The sequence below is a fragment of the Cetorhinus maximus genome, chromosome 10 (genome assembly GCF_964194155.1).
Source record: "Cetorhinus maximus chromosome 10, sCetMax3.hap1.1, whole genome shotgun sequence".
NCBI classification, from domain to species: domain Eukaryota; kingdom Metazoa; phylum Chordata; class Chondrichthyes; order Lamniformes; family Cetorhinidae; genus Cetorhinus; species Cetorhinus maximus.
Window position 1 is genome coordinate 51,730,859 of NC_135888.1, and position 21,753 is coordinate 51,752,611.

Below are 21,753 nucleotides of genomic sequence, written 5' to 3' on the forward strand. Positions count from 1 at the left end.
TCACTGATAGTGGTTGCATGCTGCGCTCTCCACAATATGGCGCAGGAAAGGGGGGATGCAGTGGAGGAAGAAGATTTAGACGCAGATGCTCTGGCTGCAGACAATGAGTCCAGTAGTGAGTCAGAGGTAGACCCTGACCTGGGCATACTCCAGGGACACCTGGGAGGCTTTAATCCAACAAACCTTCAACTTGCTCACCACCGATGGACCTTCAACGCAAGCCAGGGCTGCAAGCTCCATACTCGATACCTGAGAGCAACATCTGCCTGGATACTAACATTGATTAAGGCCCTTGTCAATAAAGCTCAATGACAAACGAGTCACTCATAACATCATGGGTTCCTGTCCACCTGCAGAAGTAAGGAGTCACCCTGAGCCATGCTCACATATCACAATTTAATGAATTAACAAAATGAAGCAGAAAATAAAATGAATGCAAAGGTGTTACGCGTCACAGCAAGTGGTCATCAACTAATAGCGGGGCACCATAAAACCACCAGCGATAAGCCCGTGTTGTGCCTAAGGTGCTTTAAGTTTTTGTTTGCGGGTGCTATGTCTAGGTGCTCCCCCTCGCTGGCACCGGTATTGGAGACAGCCTGCTCACTGTGCTGGCTTGTTGGCCTTGATGACCTTGGTCCTCTGGCCCGTGGAGCCTTTGATGGCCCTGCCTGGGAGGGAGTGGCCAGTTCCACGGCTGGCATCTCCTCAGTCGCTGCAGCCTCATCGGATCCCATGGTCACTGGCAGAGGGGCAGAGAAGCTGCCGCCCTCATCTGGAGTGCCCTGAGAGGAGCCCGCAGAGATAACAGGCAGCTGCTCCCTCCCTGCCCATCATTGATGGATGGGCACCGAGCTGGGATACTTGGTGCCCAAACCATCTCCCACACTGGCACTGACCAGCTGAGGCCAATGCTGCTGTGAGGGCTTGCAGGTCCGAGCACGAGCCCAAGAGGCCCTGATTGTTCCCATGGAGGAGCCTATCCGCGAGAGTTGCCACTCTCTCCATGAAGGAAGCATGGCACTCAGCCATGAAGATCATTGCATGGGTGATGCTCTGCGTAGACTCCTCAAGCATGGGCACCATGCCACGCATAGCCTCATGTATCTCCGCCAGATCGTCCCGCATATCCTGCTGCACTTCCAGAGTTTGTTGCCTCATGGATAACTCCAGAGGCACGTCATCAGCCACTGACCGAGTGCGTGCCTGGTCCCCTGCAGTCCTCCGACTGCCGTCACCATGGGCACTCTCTGTCTCTGCCTGCACCTCCAGCGAGTGTGAAGTGCCCTCACCGCTGTACACCGGGACACTAGCAAATGATCTAACTCCCACCGAAGTGCAAGTATCTGCCTGGTGGCTGCCTGGCAGAGATGGTGTGACGCTGGTGATTCCATTTGTTCTGGGCCCTCAGGTGTTAAAGGTGGCCCCTCTGCCTCCTCCTCCTGGCCCTGCTCTGGTGATGCTGAAAGGAAGAACAAGGACATTTGACTACTTAACATGGAGACAATGTCAATGTGCATCCCTGTCCCCCGGATCATTATGCGCTCATCCTTCCATAATCAATGGCCAACCCATGTTGCAAACTTCAATCACTGAGCATTCAGCAATGCCATGGCTGTTGGGACACACATGGTGACCTCAGTGCACGGCATTCTTACTGCCCCGTGGCACCCCAGCCTCACCGCCACCGATGGACCTGGGCACATGGCGCATCTCCAGCTCCATCACCTCCTCGTATCTGGTGATTATGGCCAAATGGGCCTGGCCTCCGCCAGTCCACATCTGCTCGGCAGTGTTGTGTGCGGTCTTCTCCTGAAAAGGAGAGAGGAGCATTGATTAGTCCACCCTGCAGCTGGATTCCCAACCCAGCCAGAGTGAAGTATTGCAGGGCTCCAGTGAAGCATGACCCCACAGCTGCCACACACTCACACCAAGAAGCCAGGGCTGACCCCCTTGCTCACATGCTGCCTCCATCACATTTGCCACCCACATGGTTCCACCTTGCAAAGCAAGGATGCACAAGCACGTGGAACGCCAAGGGAAGCAGATGAATGGGTGCCCTGCCACCTGGAAGCTCCCCTCCCAGCATATTAGCACCCTGACTTTGACATGCTTCCCAGTTCCAGCACAGTGCCGAGGTGCGGATCCTTGAGTTTGCCCCCAATTCTATACTCTGGGTGTCACTGTCACACATGCTGCAGGTGCAGAACCCATCCCAGCACAGCCCTCCCAGGGTGAACTAGGCATGGGCAATATCTGCTGGCCCACCCAGCAAGGGAAACATGCCGTGAAGGATTCAATGCAGTAACTACACTCAGAGTTGCGGGCGGAGGGTGGGGGGGCTGCTGGGAGAAAAAGCCTACCCTCTGTGTTAAGTGACCTCTGCCAACATGGTACTCACCCCACTCAGCAGTCGCCTCCAAGGCTGGCCAGCACCCGCCCTCATGCCCTCTCAACAGTCTCCTCCCAGGCCAGGATTCAGCTGCCCCCACCCTCCGGCGCCTCTGAGGCCTGTAAAAAACAGTCGAGCTGTGGAGAACGCTGCTGCTCACTCACCTCAGTTCCCCCAAAGTGAAGGCCGCCAAGTGCAGTCGCCTGTGGGCTGCTGACATGGACGGACGATACGGTGGGGTTCCAAGAGCCTGGTGGGATGGCCTTTTAATTATATGCTAATGTATTATAATTAGCTTCCGCCAACCAATGGCAGGATACGCGGCCCACCATCAGTGGGCTGAGTGGACGATCAGGACCTGTCTTCATGCCGTCATTAAGTGGGTTCCGCCACATTTTCTGCGTACGCCACCTATCACGCCCGCCGCCAGCAGGTTTGTAAAATTCTGCCCTCTGTTTTTATCTGAATATCCCTGGCCAGGTGTGTGCAGGATTGGGCCTGACACGCCAGCACATAACACGACACGCGATGATATTGGGCGTTCCTCCTGACGTCACCGCGCAGCATCGTGATATCTCGGTAGGCGGGCGTGCAATGAGGATGAAGGCACACTCGCCATTAATTAACGGGCCAGTTAAGGCCCTTGAGGCAGCAATTGACAGCGATTTTGCGCAGCCCGTGCGATTTTCAGGATGTCACATGGGTGCAATGGGCAGGCGGGTAGGCCACATTTTCAAAAACCTCATCCAACGGTGGGATAAGAGGGGTGAAGGGGCTCTCTAATGTGAGTTGTTAGTACTTTAGATTAAAGCTTGCTGCTTCTTGCTTGTGTGAACAGGACAACTTCATTTCGCTTCCGAGCTGCATTGACAGAAATAACAGGCTCAGGACTCCGAAGGAGTCATAACACTTGGGGTCTTCCAGGTATCAGACAGCCTTCCTTTACCCTGGGAATGGGGATTGTGCTCTTTGCTGGGGGCACCTCCTCTGAGGAGGAAGAGAGGGGCAAAAGGGAGAGGAGGCCACGTGTCCCACTACAGCTTCCAGGGGAGCGACCTGTGGGAGGAGAGGCGCAGGCACAAGGGGGGCAGGGCCAGCAGGAAGTCCAAGGCGGAAGGGGCGCAGAAGGCGCCACTATCTTGCTGCCAGGGTTTACAGGTGGCGATGCAGCTACCTCAATATGTTTGAGGTGTAATGCCAAAGGAGGCTCCGCCTCTCAACGGAGATAGTGACTTCCATCTGTCAGAGGATCGGCCCTGAGATCAGCTCCGACTGTGTGGGTGGACATCCCATGCAAGTGGCGCTGAAGGTCACAGTGGCTCTCAACTCCTGTGCCTTTGGCTCTTTCCAGGGCTCAGTGGGTGATCTCTGGGAGACTCCACAATCAGCTGTCCACAGTTGCATCAAGCTGGTGACAGACACTCTGTTCAGGTGCGCATTGACTTTCATTCATTTCCATATGGACGAGGCCAGCCAGGCTGAGCGAGCCAGAGGCTTCACAGTGATTGGTGGGTTCCCCCGCATCCAGGGTGCAATCGACTGCTCACATGTGGCCATCAAGGCGCCAACGGGTGAGCCGGGTGTGTTTGCCAACAGGAAGGGCTTCCACTCCATGAACGTGCAGATATTGTGTGACCATAGGATGTAGATTCTGCACGTCTGTGCAAGGTACCCAGGCAGCTCCCATGACGCTTACATCCTGAGACACTCCCAGGTCCCGAGGCTCTTCAGTGCTCCAGCCTGGCTGGATGGATGGCTGCTGGGTGACAAGGGCTATCTCCTCAAAAGATGGCTCATGACGCCCCTCTGCCATCCAAGAATAGAGGCCGGGCAGCGGTACAATAGGAGCCACAGCTCCACAAGGGCTGTGGTAGAGAGAACCATAGGTCTTCTCAAGATGAGCTTCCGATGCCTGGATTGTTCAGGGGGAGCACTCCAATAGCCCCCAGATTGGGTGTCACTGATAGTGGTTGCATGCTGCACTCTCCACAATCTGGAAAGGGGGGACCCAGTGGAGGAAGAAGATCTTGATGCAGCTGCTCTGGCAGCAGGTCATCACTCATCAGTCCAGTTGTGAGTCTGAGGACGAGCACGGTCAAGAGAATGCTGAGGGGATAGACGCAGACCTAGGTAACCTACAGGGAGGCCGGGACACCCAAGAGGCTTTGACCCAATGCTCCTTCAACTAGGCTGCCAAAGATGAACCACCACCACATGCCAGGGCTGCAGGCTCCATACTCGATACCTGACAGGAACATTTGCTTGCTGAACAACATGCACTATGTGCCATTTCAATAAAGCTCAATGACAAACAGTCACCCATAACATCATGGGTTACCCTGCACCTGCAGAACTAATGAAGCACCCAGAGCTTGTTGAACACAAACACATTTAATGCTGTGGTGCCTGGCATACATAATACAAATTAAATGGAAAGGTGTTCTCCATCACACGTACTTATAAATAACTTAAAAGTGGGGCAAAAAGATAACACCCGTGATCAGGCCATGTTGTGTTTAAGGTACTTTGCATTTTTGATTGCGGGTGCTACGTCCAGGTACTCCCCCCTCACTGGCACTAGCATTGGAGGCAGCCTGCTCACTCTGCTGTCCTGTTGGCCTTGATGATCTTGGCGGGTATCCACTGGCCTGTGGAGCCTGTGCTGGCCCCGCCTGGGAGGGAGCAGCCAGTGCCACGGCTGGCATCTCCCCAATCGCCGCAGCCTCATTGGATGCCACGGTCACTGGCAGAGGGGCAGAGGAGCTGCTGCCACCATCCGGAGCGCCCTGAGAGGAGCCCATAGAGATGACAGGCAGCTCATGTGCCAACATCAGGTCACTTTGAACCTCCCTGCTCACCATTGATAGACGGGCACCAAGCTGGGATACTGGGTGCCCAATCCATCTCCCACACTGACACTGACCACCTGGGGTCATTGCCGATGTGAGGGCTTGCAGGTCCGAGGGCATTCCCAGGAACCCCTGATTCTGTCCCTGGAGGAGCCTCTCCATGAGAGTCACCACTCTCTCCATGGTGGAGGTATTATGCTTGTCCATGAGGGTCAATGCATTGCTCAGGCTCCGCAGGGACTCCTCCACAACAGACACCATGGCACGCATTCCCTCATGTATCTCTGTCAGACCCTCCCTCACACCCTGCTGGACATCCAGCATCTGCTGCCTCATGGACGACTCCAGGGGCCCATCATCACTCACCGATTGAGCATGTTCCTGGTCCCCAGCAGTCCTCTGGCTGCCGGTGCTCTGGGCACTCTCTGCCTCTGCCTGCACCTCAAGCAAGTGTGAAGTATTTTCATCACTATGCACCAACAATCTAATGCCACAGAGGTGCTGGTATCTGCACTGGTGCCTGCCTGGCTGAGAGGGTGTGATGCAGGTGCGTTTCTATCGTCTGTGTCCTCTGGGGTGAGCGGCGAGCCTTCAGGCTCCTCACCCTGATGAGCATCCGGTGAGCTTGAAAGGAAGAACAAGGACATGTCATTAGTTGAAGTCAAAGAACAAAGAACAAAGAAAAGTACAGCACAGGAACAGGCCCTTTGGCCCTCCAAGCCTGCGCCGATCATATTGCCCGTCAAACTAAAACATTTTGCACTTCCGGGGTCCGTATCCCTCTATTCCCATCCTATTCATGTATTTGTCAAGCTGCCTCTTAAACACCACTATCGTACCTGCTTCCACCACCTCCTCTGGCAGCGAATTCCAGACACTCACTACCCTCTGCGTAAAAAACTTGTCCCGCACATCTCCTCTAAAGTTTTCTCCTCTCACCTTAAATTCGTTACACTGTTACTGTGCATGCCTGGCACCCGGATCAGGGTGCCCTCATCTTTCCAATTTCAATGGGGATTCAATGTTCGAGACTCACCTCAATGTAGAGACAACAGTGGAATGGTCGCTATGATAGACATTCTGACCTCAGTGCACTGCACTCTTACCTCCCTGTGGCATCCCAACCTCACCGCGGCTGGTTGACCTAGGCGCTTGGCGCCTCTCCAGCTCCAGTGCCTCCTGCTCATATCTGGACAAGATTAGAAGATGTGGGGTCCCCTGCCAGTCTGCAACCTTTCAGCATTATTGTGGGCTGTCTTCTCCTGAAAGGATAGAGGAACATTGATTAGTCCACTCTCTACCTGCAGCGCCAGTGCAGCCTGGCCAACCCCACCTGAGGAAGACCTCACAGGGCTCAGCTGATTCGTGACCCTGGAGCCGCAAGACACTCAGTCCAAGCAGCCAGGGCTCACCCCCTTGGCCAGCTCCTGCCTCACTGACATTTGCCACTCACACTCTAACACCTCTAAGGTCTTGGGGGGGGAGGGGGGGCGCACCTAACTGCTGTGCTAAGTGACCCATGCCAACACGGTACTCACTCTTCCCAAGCGCAGCAGATCATTGAGCTGCTTCCGGGCACTGCACCCATGTGTGCCTCACCACATCACGGCCGCTGACGCTGGCTGCCACCTCCTTCCAGGCCTTTTTGGTGAGGTGGGGGGGCCTCCTCCTCCCGTCCCCGGGGACAAGTACATCCTGGCGTGCTGCCCCTCCTTCAGGAAGGCAGCGAGACATTCGTCAGAAAACCTTGGGGCCAACTGCCCCACTGACCCGCCCTCCCACCTGCCATGTTCTGCAACGATGTTCTGCATCGCTACAGTGCTGCAAAGTCAATGGCAGCCCTCACACAGCTGCCTGCACCATTTCTGAATAGGCCGCTGGGACACCATTGGACTCGGCGGACATTGAGCTCCCACCCCTGCTCGCCGCTTCACGTTGATCCCAGAGGTGCGCATTATGCTGGCGGCCCTTAATTGGCCAGCCCGCTTAAAATGGCAGTGCGGAGCCAATCACTGGCGGCGGGTAAGGATCCCAACTGCCCCCGCCCCACAACACAGGAAAAATGCTGCCCTCTGTTTTTGTCTGAATGTCTCTGGCCTGAATTTTCTGGTTGGTAGGGGGTGGATGGAATGGGAGCGGGCATGGGCGGGTGCGGACCTGATTGCTGCCCGCGATCGGGTCCACATTGCCATTTTATGAGGGTGGGCCAATTAAGGCCCGCTCAGCATATTTCTCGACTCCCGAGGATAATGAGAGTGGGCGGGCAGAGGCGGGCATGCACAAACCACACCGGGTCCAATGGCGACCCGGCAGAATGTTTTGATGAAGGCCTGGCAGTCTTTTCTAGGCTGCTCACAATGGCAAGTGCAAGGCCACAGCAGAGGGCTTCTGGTGAGCAGGCCAGGCCGGAGGGTAGGCCAGCGGGGCAGGCCAGACCTGAGGGTAGGGCAGCGGGGCAGGCCAGGCCGGAGGGTAGGCCAGTGGAGCAGGCCAGGTCAGAGGGTAGGGCAGCGGGGCAGGCCAGGCCAGGCCAGAGGGTAGGGTGTTGAGGAGATGTGTTTTGCCCCTGCAGCATGTGTTACACTGAGTCCCACATGACTGGTTTGGGGGCAACCTGGGGGAGCTGCACATGTACTAGTCAGGGTGATGACATGGGAGGGGAGCTTCAAGCTGGCGTGGCAATGAAGCATCTGCTACACTCTGTGCTCCACATGTGGCATGTTGGGGTGGCGGGGGGTGGGGTGGGGGGGCGGGTGTGGAGCAGGCCTAGCGTCTTTGTGTGAGTGTTTGGCAGCAGCGGGGTGAGGAGGCTCTGGAGCACTGATATGTCTCACTCTGATTGGGCTGGGCCGTGCGCGAACAGAGTCCATGTGCAATTTGCACTAATCACTGCTCGTCTCTCATTTTCAGGAGAAGAATGCTCATAACGCGGCAGAGCGTGCGAGGACTGGCAGTGGCCGGGTGCAGATCGCCATTCTTAGCTGCTTCGAGCAGGAGGCCCTGGATCTGTCATTGTCTCCACGCTAAGTTATCCAATGTCCTTGATCTTCCTTTCAGCATCATCGGAGCAGGGCTGGGAGGGGGAGCAGCAGAGGCCCCCTCTCACACCTGAGGGCTCTGAAGTCTCACCTGCGTCACTCCATTTCTGTGAGGCAGGCACCAGCGCAGATACTAGCACCTCGGTGGGAATTCGAACATCGGCCGGTGTCCCAGGGCACAGTGGTGAGGGCACTTCGCAATCGCTGGAGGAGCTGGCAGAGACAGAGAGTGCCCATGGCACCAGCAGTCAGAGGACTGCAGGGGACCAGGCACATGCTCAGTCGGTGCCTGATGATGTGCCTCTGGAGTTGTCCGCAACGCAGCAGGTGCAGGAAATGCGGCCGGGTGCGTGGGAGCATCTGGAGGAGATACATGAGGCTATGCTTGGCTTGGTCTCTGTGGTGCAGGAGTCTACGGGGACGCTTGCTGAAGCAATGAGCCACATGTCCGAGTGCCATGCATTCTCCATGGAGAGAGTGGCGACTCTCATGGAGAGGCTCCTCCAGGAGACTCATCAGGGCTTCCTGGGGATGCGCTCTGACCAGCAAGCCCTCACATCGGCATTGACCTCAGCTGGTCAGTGCCAGTGTGGGAGGTGCTGTGGGCATCAAGTTTCCCAGCTCGGTGCCCATCCATCCACTGTGAGCAGCGAGGTCCAAAGTGACCTCACGTTGGCGCAGCAGCTGCCTGGTCTCTATGGGCACCTCTCAGGGCGCTCTGGATGAGGGCGGCAGCTCCTCCGCCCCTCTCCCAGTGACCGTATCATCCGATGAGGCTGTGATGACTGGGGAGATGCCAGCTGTGGAACTGGCCGCTCCCTCCCAGGCGGGGCCAGCACAGGCTCCACGGGCCAGACGATAGCCGCCAAGGTCATCGAGGCCAACAGGACAGCAGAGTCTGCAAGCTGTCTCAGATGCCACTCTGAGCGATGGGGTGGCACCAAGACGTAGCACTCAGTAACGAAAGCATAAGGTACCTTAGGCACACCACGGGTTTTTCACTGGTGCTTTTGTGTTGGCCCAAGATGAGGCCCTTATGATTTTATTTGACTTGTAACACTATTGTCTTTTTTTGTTATAAGCTGCTTTGTTTGACACATTAAATTCAGAAATGTCACCATGGCTGAGGGTGCCTCTTTTCTTCTGCATGTGTATGGTTTCCAAAACTAACGAGTGTTTTGTTGGACATTCAGCTTTATTAACAAGGCCCTTAGTTACAGTTCCTAACCTGGCAGATTTTGCACTTAGGTGTCGTGCCAACAGCCCAGGTGGACCATATGTGGTGTGCTAGCTGAAGGTTTGTTGGATTAAAGCCTCCCGGGTGTCCCTGCCCCCCTGGAGTATGCCCGGGTCAGCGTCTACCCCCTCAGCATTTCCCTGTGCATGCTCATCCTCGGACTCACTGCTGGACTCATTGTGTGCAGCCGCATCCACTGTGTCGACGTCTTAATTGTCCACTGCATCCCCCCTTTCCAGCGCAAGATTGTGGAGAGCGCAGCATGCATCCACTATCACCAAGACACGATCTGGGGGGTATTGGAGTACACCCCCTGAGCGGTCCAGGCATCGGAAGCGCATCTTGAGAAGACCGATGGTTCTCTCTATCACAGCCCTTGTGGTGCCCTGGAACCTGTTGTACCGCTGCTCAGCTTCTGCTCTTGGATGGTGGAGAGGTGTCATGAGCCACCTTCTGAGGGGATAGCCCTTGTCACCCAGCAGCCATCCATCAAGCCGAGCCGGAGCACTGAAGAGCCTCGGCACCTGGGAGCGTCTGAGGATGTAGGCGCTGTGGGAGCTGCCTGGGTACCTTGCACAGACTTGTAGAATCAGCATCCTGTGGTCACACACTATCTGCACGTTCATGGAATGGAAGCTCTTCCTGTTGACGAAGGCACCAGCCTCACCTGCTGGCGCCTTGATGGCCACATGTGTGCAGCCCATTGCACCCTGGACATGGGGGAAGCCAGCAATGGCTGCGAAGCCTCTGGCTCGCTGTGCCTGGCTTGCCTGGTCCCAGCGGTAGTGGATGAAGGTCAATGCACACCTGAACAGAGCGTCTGTGACCTGCTTGACACAAGTGTGAACATCTGATTGGGAGACGCTGCAAAGATCACCTACTGAGCCCTGGAAGGAGACAGAGGTATAGAAGTGGAGGGCAACTGTGACCTTTAAGAGCCACTGGCATGAGGTGTCTGCCCACACAGTTAGGGGAGATCTCAGGGCCAATCATCTGACAGATATAGTTGACTGTCTCCCTTGAGAGACGAAGCCTCCTTCGGCATTGCACCTCAGACATATTGAGGTAGCTGCTTCGCCGCCTGTAAACACTGGCAGCAAGATAGTGGCGTCTTCTGCGGCCCCTTCCACCTTGGACTACCTCTTGGCCCTGCACCCCTTGTGCCCGCACCTGTCCTCCCAAAGGTGGCTCCTCTGGAGGTTGAATGTGCACTCCTGGCCTCCTCCCCCATCTAGCCCTCCCTTCCTCCTCAGGGGAGCTGCCTCCAGTGGACAGTTCAGCTCCCATTCCCAGGCTAAGGGAAGGCTTCCTGAAACCTGCAGCCCCAGAAAAGATTACTCACTGCAGAGTACTGACCTGAAGGCTAAGAGCCCAGAAAAAGCAGCTGGTATGCGTTTTGAAGTACTGCAGATCACACAGGCAAGTTTGAAAAACTTTCAAAAATAAATACTTGACTGTGCACATTTGCGACCCTAGTGAGCCCTCTTATCCCGCCTGTGGATGAGGTTTATACAAAAGTGTCCTACCCACCTGCCCGTTGCACCAGTGTGCCGACCCGTTGATTGCACAGGTGCCGAAAAATCGGCTTCGATTGGTCGCTCAAGGGCCTTAGGTGGCCCGTTAATTAATGGCAGGCGCTCTTTGGACATCATTGCGTGCCCGCCCAGCGAAATATTGCGATGGCACATGGTGACATCGGGACGCTCGCCCGACGTCACTGCTCGTCATTTTACGTGCGGGCGTGCGGGGCCGGGCCCCACACAACGAGAATATTCTGCCCTCTGTCTTTATCTGAATTCCCTGTTTTTATCTGAATATCTCTGTTTTTATCTGAATATCTGTATTTATCTGAATATCTCTGTTTTTATCTTAATATCACTGTTTTTATCTGAATCTCTCAGTCTTTATCTCAATGTCCCTGGTTTTATCTGAATGTCTCTGTATTTATCTGAATATCTCTGTTTTTATCTGAATATCTCTGTTTTTATCTGAATCTCTCAGTCTTTATCTCAATATCCCTGGTTTTATCTCAATGTCTCTGGTTTTATCTGAATGTCTCTGTATTTATCTGAATATCACTGTTTTTATCTGAATATCTCTGTATTTATCTGAATATCTCTATTTTTATCAGAACATCTGTTTTTATCTAAATACCCTTTTTTTACCTAAATATCTCTGTTTTTCTCTGAATGTCCCTGCTGTTATCTGAATCTCTGTTTTTATCTGAGTATCTGTTTCTATCTGAAGATGTCTTTTTAATCTGAATGTCTGTTTTTATCTGAATTTCCCTGTTTTTATCTGAATTTCCCTGTTTTTATCTGAATTTCTCTGTTTTTATCTGATTATCACTTTTTATCTGAAGATCTCTGATTTTATCTGAATATTTCTCTATTTACTTGAATATCTCTATTTTTATCTGAACATCCTTGTTCTTAACTGAATATCCTTGTTTTTATCTTAATCTATCTGTTTTTATCTGAATATCCCTTTTTTCATCTATGTTTTTATCAAGTATATGCGATTTTCTCTGAATATCTCTGAATTAATCTGAATATCTCTCTTTTTATCTGAATATTGCTTTTTATCTGAATATCTGTTTTTATCTGAATTTCCCTGTTTTTATCTGAATATCGCTGTTTTTTTTAATCCATCCACGGGATGTGGGCTTCGCTGGCTGGGCTAGTATTTATTGCCCATCCCTAGTTGCCCTTGAGAAGGTAGTAGTGAGCTGCCTTCTTGAACCACTGCAGTCCATGTGGTGTATGTACACCCACAGTGCTGTTAGGGAGGGAGTTCCAGGATTTTGACCCAGCGACAGTGAAGGAACAGCGATATATTTCCAAGTCAGGGTGGTGAGTGACTTGGAGGGGAACTTCCAGGTGGTGGTGTTCCTATCTATCTGCTGCCCTTATCCTTCTAGATGGTAGTGGTCATGGGTTTGGAAGGAGCTGTCGAAGGAGCCTTGGTGAATTCCTGCAATGCATCTTGTAGATGGTATACACTGCTGCTACTGTGCAGGTGGTGGAGGGAGTGAATGTGTGTTGATGGGGTGCCAATCAAGTGGGCTGCTTTGTCCTGGACAGTGTCAAGCTTCTTGAGTGTTATGGGAGCTGCACTCATCCAGGCAAGTGGGGAGTATTCCATCACATTCCTGACTTGTGCCTTGTAGATGGTGGACAGGTTTTGGGGAATCAGGAGGTGAGTTACTCATCACAGGATTCCTAGCCTCTGACCTGCTCTTCTAGCCACAGTATTTATATGGCTGGTCCCATTCAGTTTCTGGTCAGTACCAGATTCCTTGGCACCATCCTGTCTTTCATAGCACGTTCTGTTCCAGGACAGCAATATTCTACATATCCCTCACACTGTTCCAGTGGACATGTGTTTCAAACTGCAGCCATTGTAATTTTAATCCACAGTCCAACAGAGATAAAAAGATATGTTCTTTACATGCCTCTACCCTTAACAGAGATGAAATGCCATTTCAAAGATGTGTTTCATCACTAGGTATGTGACACATGGGTAACAAAACATGAGACTTACTTCCATTCATCCTTTCTCCCCTTATACAATTTTCAGCATTTCTTATCCCTTTAACTTAATTCAGTATTTTACACCCAGAAAAATGCCTCCATGATCACATTATCTTTGTCGGCAATGGGAACCACCTTTACATCGAATGATTGAAACAATAGACTCCATCTAAATAGTCTCACATTTCGAGTTTTAAACTTTTCAATGAACGCCAGCGGATTATGGTCAGTGTAGATTAGTGTTTCTTTGCTATCATGTTGGACATACACTTCAAAGTATTGAAGAGACAACAACGATGCTGGAGGGTAGGATTTTTAGCTCGGTGGGTGGGCGCATGCCCGACCCAACCGAACGTGAAATGACGTGCGATGACGTTGGCCGAGCATGCCAACATCAATCCGCAGTCGTGCAATAGTTTGGTTGGCGGACGTGCGCCGGAGCTGGCAGCACTCCCGCCGACAATTAAAAGGCTTATTAAGGCCGTTAAATTATCAATTGTGCTGAATTTTTCACTGCCCGTTTAACCTAACGGTCGGGATGAGTTTCCAAAAGTAAATACAAATGATGAGGAGGACGCTTACGGGGATGAGGATGAGAGGGTCCTCAGTTGTGATGATGATGGGGATGAGTCTCTCGCAGTGGCCAGATGAGGCAGGCGCACTCAGGAGGCCCTCATAGCTGCCAGATTTGTGGAGGATGATGACGACATGCAGTGAGGTGTCCCATAGATCCTCACATTGCAGTTGTGGATGTTTGTCTCCAGTCTGGCTTATGTCAGTGCCAATACCCTCTGTGAGAATGCCCCTGTCATGGAGAAGCAGTAGGGGCCCTAATAGTCACTCGATTGCAGGAGGATGATGACAACATGCAGTGAAGACACTCCATAGATCTTCACATGGCCTCTGAGAATGTCTGACTCCTGTCTGGCCGAGGGCAGCTCACTTGCGCTCCATGATCAGGACCATCTCAGAGACGCAGCCATGAAACTTTGGACGCATCTGATGCTGTGTCTGTCTTCAGCGCCTCAGCCCTTCAGGAGCTGGTGCACAGCATCACTGGTCGCAGATGCTGTTGTGAAGGGGGCCAGCCCTACCTTAAAGGTGCTGAGAGCACACAGAGAGTATGAGAGAACTCTGTGGCGCCTACTCACTACATTTTGGCAGCAATGACAAGCACTGCTGAGATGCAGGCATCAGTAATGTTTCCAGGGAGTGTGAGGCTGGACCATCACTGTGGTCTGAAGGTTGCACAGAGCCAATGGAAGAGGCCCTGGACTGAGACACCTGCCTTTTATCTTGTGCAGAAAGGTTTCACATCTGAGTGACAAGAACACTGCTCATCAGAACAAGGAGCCATAGGCAGGAAGACATTCTTAGGAGTTTGATGACAATAGAGAACGTTATGTACAAGTGATTAACACGTGCCCAGGCTATGCAATTAATTCTCCTTAACTTTCCTGACCCTGCTGCTATGTCTTGGTGCTCCCCGGACATCCACAGCGGAGGTGGAGGCAGCCTGTTGACTGTGACGCCCTGTCTGTGATGACCTTGGCAGGCGTCCTCTGGAGGGCCAAGGCTTGGAGGGCCCTGGCCTGCTTTAGGGGTCCTTCTGTGTGGTAGTGGCACCCTCCTCGCCCTGTGAAGCTGGATCTGCAGAGGTCACAGGAAGAGGGGAATCAGATGGGCTGGTCACTCCCAGAGTCACCTGGGCGGATGGCCCTGGAGCGTGCACCCGCTGATCCTCCTCCCTATGGGTGCCTGAGGGCCCCTGGCTGACTCTGTATGCGGAAGGGGTAGATGGAGTGAGATCAAGCTGCCCAGCACCCCTCTGGCATACACACTGTTGGAGGCCAACTATGGCATCAGCGATGGAGTTAAGCCCACGCAGCAGTGCAGGAGTGATGTCCTGGACCAAGGTCTCCATGGCAGCCGCCATCCTGCCAGTGTTGACCTCGGTGCATTGGCATGCCGGCACTACCACCTCAGAGTGAAGACGGACAGACTCCTCCATCGTGCTTTGCAATCTGAGGAGTGCAGTGGGCATCCCTTCCTGATGTTCCTGAGCTTGCCTTCGCAGCTTCAGCTACTGTGACATGACCGAGTCCAGAGGCTCGTTATCTGACTCTGGCTCAGCGATATTCTGCCCTCCAGCAGTCCTCCAAGTGCTGGGGACCTGGGAAGTCCCTGCCTGCACCTGCTGTGGATCAGACAGTGCGATTTGCTCACCAGGTTGTGATCCCGAGGCTATTCTAAAGCTAGTTCCCACTGAGGTGTTAGTCTCTGTGCCGGTGGAGGGTGTGGGTGAGCGCTGCGACATGACTTCAGGGAAGGTGTCTTCAGATTCCTCTTCAGAAGTTTCTTTGGAGCTTGCTTGGAGACTCCGGATTGTGGACTTCTCGGCTGCTTCCCAGATGTGCCTGAGAAAGCAAGGGGAGATTATTAGTGCACGGCAGTGGCCTGTGAAAGAGGGCGTATCACTCACAGCATGGTTGTCTGATGGATGTTGCACTGCTGGATCGTCACTTGGTAGAGCAGCACCGACCTCACCGTCAGCACAGGACAGGTCCCAGTCATCGCTGGCCAGTTGGATGGCTCTGTTTTCAAATTCTGTCAGAACTTTGATCTCCGGCATCCCTCCACCTGTCTGTGACCTTCCCCTCCTGTTGTGTTTCAGCTTGTTCTGCATGGATAGAGATAGATAGGGAGAGTGTATCAGGATGCCTGCCGGGTCAGATGATAAGTATATCTGGTCTGTGTGGAAGGTGAGTGTTGTGGATGGTGGACGGAGGAGATCATTCATCCTTTTGTGGCACTGGGTTGCTGCCCTCTTCTGAAGGGCATTGGCACTGACCACCGCTGCCACCACCTCCAAAGCCGGGTTGGTGACATTGTTACCCATCCTGCGCCTAGAGCAGGGTACAGCACATCCCAGTGGCCTCCACAGCATCCAGCAGTTGCTCAAGGGACCCGTCGTTGAAGCGGGAGGCTGCAGTCTTTTTTCCTTTGCTGGCCATGTCTCCCGGGCAGCGGTGGTGAGCTGGTGGTGATGAGCGCTTTGCTGGCGGCTGCCTTTTAAAATAGCGGCTGGTGTGATGTAACAGCGGGGTGATGGTGAGCGGGAAATGAGATCCCGCCTGCCATGGAAACAGAGTGTTTCGCGGGAGTGAATAAACAATGAGGCGGGGCTCGGGAAGGTACTGTGTGAAAACTGCTATATTCATCTGCGGGTAGGACTCCATTTTACCCACCCGCTAAGGCACTTAGTGCAATTCTGAGAAAATTCAGCCCTGTATTTAAATCAATAGGGCATAACGAGTAAAAAACTGAGTTAACATTTCCACTACCACCTTAGCTGTAATTGTCCTTAAAGTAATAGCTTCTGGAAATCAGTTTGTCATATCCATGATTGTAGGGATATACTGATGGTCCTGCTTTTATTTTGGGTAATGTTCCTACACAACTTACTAATACCTGACTGAATGGTTCTTCAAAGACTGGTATGGGTATTAAAGTTGCTGGTTTGATTACATGTTGAGGTTACCTACTACCTGACATATATGATACATTTTACAAAATTGCACAATGTCCTTACGAAGTCTTGGCTAGGTAAAATGCCTGTTTATCGATGCTTGTGTTTTCCATGTTCCTCTATGTTCTGCCATAGGAATTTCATGTGCCACTCGCAATATCTCCTTACGATATTTGGGCGGTACCACTATCTGATGAACAACCGTCCATTCCTCATCCACAGGTCTGAGAGGGTGTCTTCACTTCCTCATCAGAACTCCATTTTTAAGGTAATAGCACTCTGGATCTCCTTCCACCTCTGCTTCAGTGTGAGCTGACTGTGCTAACTTGGTTAACTCTGGATCTGCTTTCTGAGCCTCAATTAATGAAGACCTGCCAAACACTTCCTTTGAATTATCCTCATCCTTAAAGAAGGTTTCGGCTACTCTAACATCTGCTCGTGGTATTCCTTTGACCTCTGGTGATGGACTTTGTTTAGCCATTGCTCTGGTCACCACACATAATGGATAAATACCAGGAACCTGTTCTTGTGACTGCTCCGTCTTTTTAGCCTCTCTTGAACTTTCTGTAATTATGGGCAAATCTATAACCTTCACTCCTGCCAAATCATTCCCCAGGAGTAAATCAACTCCATCCAAGGGTAACTTCTTAACCACTCCTACAACCACTGATCCAGACAACAAATCACATTCCAATTGCACTTTGTATAATGGAACTGGAATATACTCTCCACTTATCCCGTTTACCTATACTTTAGTTTTCATTGAACTCTCTGGAGGGAAAACTAGGTCGTTCTCCAGCAAAAGAGTTTGAGTAGCTCATGTGTCCATTAATATAGTTATGGGTTTGGCTGCATCACTTGATGAAAAAGTGGTTAACTTTCCTTTAGACAAAAACCCTTTATATCTCTCATCTCTTATTCACTTCACCTGCATTCACAGCGGTGTTTACCTCCAGATCCTTATTTGTGGTTAAAGCTACAATTTCATCAGCGGCATTTTCTTTTTGAATTTCCTTTTCAGACTCTCCTATGAACTCCAATAAGTTCCATGGGCTTCCCTCCCACCTAATTGTTTAATTTAGGTTAACAGAATACGAGCACCAGGTTTGTAAACTTAATAAGTAAACAACTGCTTATTGAATAAATTTGTTTTAATCAGTGGCAAGAGAAAGAAATATGAACTGCTAACTTCTAACTCTATAACCCTTCTTAAATCCTTATGCACACACAGACAAGACACACAAAAACACAGATTTTAAGCGTGGGATGGAACAGTTCAATAGCACCAATTCTGGAGTACAGGATTCGATGTGTCGATTTTGATCGATGTCTTCCAAATTCCTTTCAGTTCTTTGTTGATGACGTGTGGTGGTCTTCCAGCACTTTCAGTCTTAAGCTCACTGGTTGAGCATTTGCCTTTCAATGTCTCTAACAGTGAATTTCCCCTTTGCCTCTTGACAGGGGTTTTCAGAGAGACAACAGGTTATAGAGATAAGAGGAGAAAAGGCTAGTTAGCTATTATTGTGGAATTACTGGAATCTTACACATACAGGAGCAAGAGGTTTTAGGTCTTTTTCCTTTCAGGCTAGGAGCTATTTTGCTGCACTGCTCTCACACAGACCCTGGTCACCTGGTCAGGAGCCAATTAAAATGTTGTTGCCAGGCAGTTCCCCATTAGACCAGACTCCTGGGACCATCCTGTCTTTCACAGCACACTCTGTCCCAGGACAGCAATATCGTACATATCCCTCACACTATTCCAGTGGATATTTCTTTCAAACTTCAGCCATTGTAATTTTAATCCACAGTCCAACAGAAATAAAAAGATATGTTCTTTACACTGTTTTTATCTGAATATCTCTGTTTTTATCGAAATATCCTTTTTTTTATCTGAATGTCTCTTTTTATCTGAATTTCTGTTTTTATCTGAATATTTCAGTTCTTATCTGAATATCCTTGTTTTTTATCTGAATATCTGGTGTTTTTATCTGAATATCTGGTGTTTTTATCTGAATATCTGTTTTTATCTGAATATTTGGTGTTTTTATCTGAATATCTCTTTTTATCTGAATATCTGGTGTTTTTATCTGAATATCTGGTGTTTTTATCTGAATATCTGGTGTTTTTATCTGAATATCTCTGTTTTTATCTGAATACGTCTGTCTGTATTTCTCTCTGGGAAGATCTGCTCTCTTGGTTCCCACGCTCTAGAATTTTAATGAATTAGCTGAGGCCCCGCCCACCTGTCAAAAAGCACCGCCCCCGCGCCACGTGGGTCGGTAGCCAATCAGTCCGATGGGGGGATGGGTGCTGCAGTGTGATTGGCTAGTTATTTAGAATACCGAGAGTCCAGCGTTCCATTGTCATGGTAACCACCCTACTCGGCGGTCAAAAGCTGCAGCAGCGGCGCGGCCGCTTCACAGAGAGAGCGAGGGAGCTGAGATAGATATAGTGTCCCGGAGCCCGGGGGGGAGAGCGGCCCGGAGCCCCGGGGGGAGAGAGAGAGGCCCGGAGCCCCGGGGAGAGAGAGAGAGAGCGGGAGGCCCGGGGAGAGAGAGAGCGAGCGGGAGGCCCGGGGAGAGCGAGCGGGAGGCCCGGGGAGAGAGAGCAGGAGGCCCCGAGCCCCGGGGAGAGAAAGAGAGCGGGAGGCCCGGAGCCCCGGGGAGAGAAAGAGAGCGGGAGGCCCGGAGCCCCGAGGAGAGAAAGAGAGCCGGAGGCCCCGAGCCCCGGGGAGAGACAGAGAGAGAGCGGGAAGCCCCGAGCCCCAGGGAGAGACAGAGAGAGAGCGGGAGGCCCCGAGCCCCGGGGAGAGACCGAGAGAGAGCAGGAGGCCCGGGGAGAGAGAGAGAGAGCGGGAGGCCCCGAGCCCCGGGGGGAGAGAGAGAGAGAGCGGGAGGCCCCGAGCCCCGGGGGGGGGGGGGGGGGGGGGGAGAGAGAGAGAGAGAGAGAGAGGGAGGCGCGGAGCCCCGGGGGGAGAGAGAGAGAGCGGGAGGCCCGGAGCCCCGGGGAGAGACCGAGAGAGAGCAGGAGGCCCGGGGAGAGAGAGAGCGGGAGGCCCCGAGCCCCGGGGAGAGAGAGAGAGAGAGCGGGAGGCCCCGAGCCCCGGGGGGGGGGGGAGAGAGAGAGAGAGAGCGGGAGGCCCGGAGCCCCGGGGGGAGACCGAGAGAGAGCAGGAGGCCCGGGGAGAGAGAGCGGGAGGCCCCGAGCCCCGGGGGGAGAGAGAGAGAGAGCGGGAGGCCCCGAGCCCCGGGGGGAGAGAGAGAGAGAGAGCGGGAGGCCCCGAGCCCCGGGGGGAGAGAGAGAGAGAGCGGGAGGCCCCGAGCCCCGGGGGGAGAGAGAGAGAGAGCGGGAGGCCCGGGGAGAGAGAGAGAGAGCGGGAGGCCCGGAGCCCCGGGGACAGACAGAGAGAGAGAGAGAGTCCGCAGCCCCGGGAGGAACGAGAGGGCGGCCCGGAAGCCGGAGCGGGAGGCCGCCAGCGACGCAGCAGCCCCGGGGCTGAGGAAGCCCCGGACACGGCGCGAGTGGATCGGGGGCCGTGCGGAGCCATGAGCCAGGCCGAGGTGTCGCCGGCCGCAGCCCCGCAGCGGATGTTCCAGGAGGCGGTGAGGCGCGGCAATACCCGGGAGCTGCAGTCGCTGCTGCAGAACATGCCGGACTGTCACTTCAATGTGAACTCATTCGGGCCCGAGGGCCAGACCGCGCTCCATCAGTCCGTCATCGCCGGCAACCTGGAGCTGGTCAAGCTGCTGGTCAAATTCGGAGCCGACATCCGCCTGGCCAACCGCGACGGCTGGAGCGCCCTTCACATCGCCGCTTTCGGCGGGCACCAGGACATCGTCCTCTACCTCATCACCAAGGCCAAGTACGGGGCGAGCGGCGGCCGGTGAGGAGCGGACCCCGGGCTGGGCCCCGGACTGGACTGGGCCGGCCCGCCGCCATCTACCTCACTGGGCCGGAGCGGAGCCTCCTGGCGGCGGAGGGCAGGACACGGACTGAGCCGCGGGAGAGGGGCCAGGACTCCCGGCTTTGAGAGACAGAGCGGCCCCCCTCTCCCCGTGCCCCGGCTCGGGGCTCCCGGGATAGACACTGTGGGTTTGTTGTTGTTGTTTTAGCTGCGGTCACTAATGTAACAATAAACTCTATAAAACACGGTGAGCGGTGTTAGCGTCCAGTCCGGCCGAGCAGCTCCAGACCATTCCCCTCTGCTTCTAGTGCCCAAGCCCATCTCTCAAATGTTTCTCAATCCATTCCGGACAGAGACTCCTTCCCTGTCAACTGTCACTATCCGGAATCCCGCTCTGGCAGCGTGAGCTGCCTCCAACTCTCCTAACATGTGCTGCTTTAAACATCTTGTACCCGGGAGTGTTGCTTGTACCCCTCGCCCCCGTACCCAGGAGTATTTGTGCCCCCCACCCCCCCCTGTACCCCAGAGTGTAACAGAGCTTGTAACCCCTTCTATCTGTGAATGCTTACTCAGCTGCCGGTGCCACTACCCCCAAACCCCTTTGCCTGCATGCGAAGTCTGTACCACCCCAGCTCCGTATATGCGCGCACTCTCAGGTTGCTTGAACTGCCCCATCTGCCCTTGCATGCCTTTAATGCTCCCTATCTGTGTGCAATCTATACCCCCTGCCAATATTGCTACCTGCACCAACACTGCTGCATATATTCCCTATGTTCATGTGTGCTACCCACTCTGCCTGCACATACTGTCTGTATTATGCCTCCTGCCTACACAGCCTGCTTGTTCTTTCCACCGGTGTTTCCTGTAATGTCACTGTCTGCATGTATTTGTCCATGTGGGGTGTGGGTTGCTGCCTGTACTCCCCTGTCGGATATACTAAGCTGCCTCCTGTGCTCCTTCTGTCTGCATGTGCTGCCCTGGACCTACATATGCTGCCTGTCCCCTTCAAGAAGGAATTAGATGTAGCTCTTGGGGCGAAAGGGATCAAAGGGTATGGGGAGAAAGCGGGAGCAGGCTATTGAGTTGGATGATCAGCCATGATCATAATGAATGGCGCAGCAGGGCCGAATGACCTACTCCTGCTCCTAGTTTCTATGTTTCTGCCTTTATCCACTCTGCTCACATGTCTGCCTGAGCGTTGCTGCCTGTATTGTGCCTTCCATCTGTACCCCATGAGTGTTGCCTGTACCAACCCTCTGTGTACTGTCTCTTTC

At 53.1% G+C, this 21,753-nt stretch overlaps 1 protein-coding gene across 1 annotated transcript; it reads left to right on the forward strand.

Annotated features, from left to right (window-relative positions):
- Positions 1-19,889: 19,889 nt before the first annotated feature.
- On the forward strand, positions 19,890-20,727 carry nrarpa (NOTCH regulated ankyrin repeat protein a). Its single transcript, XM_078550488.1, has one exon. It carries the CDS (start codon positions 20,121-20,123, stop codon positions 20,460-20,462), a length of 342 nt encoding a protein of 113 aa, XP_078406614.1. The 5' UTR covers positions 19,890-20,120; the 3' UTR covers positions 20,463-20,727.
- Positions 20,728-21,753: the final 1,026 nt, after the last annotated feature.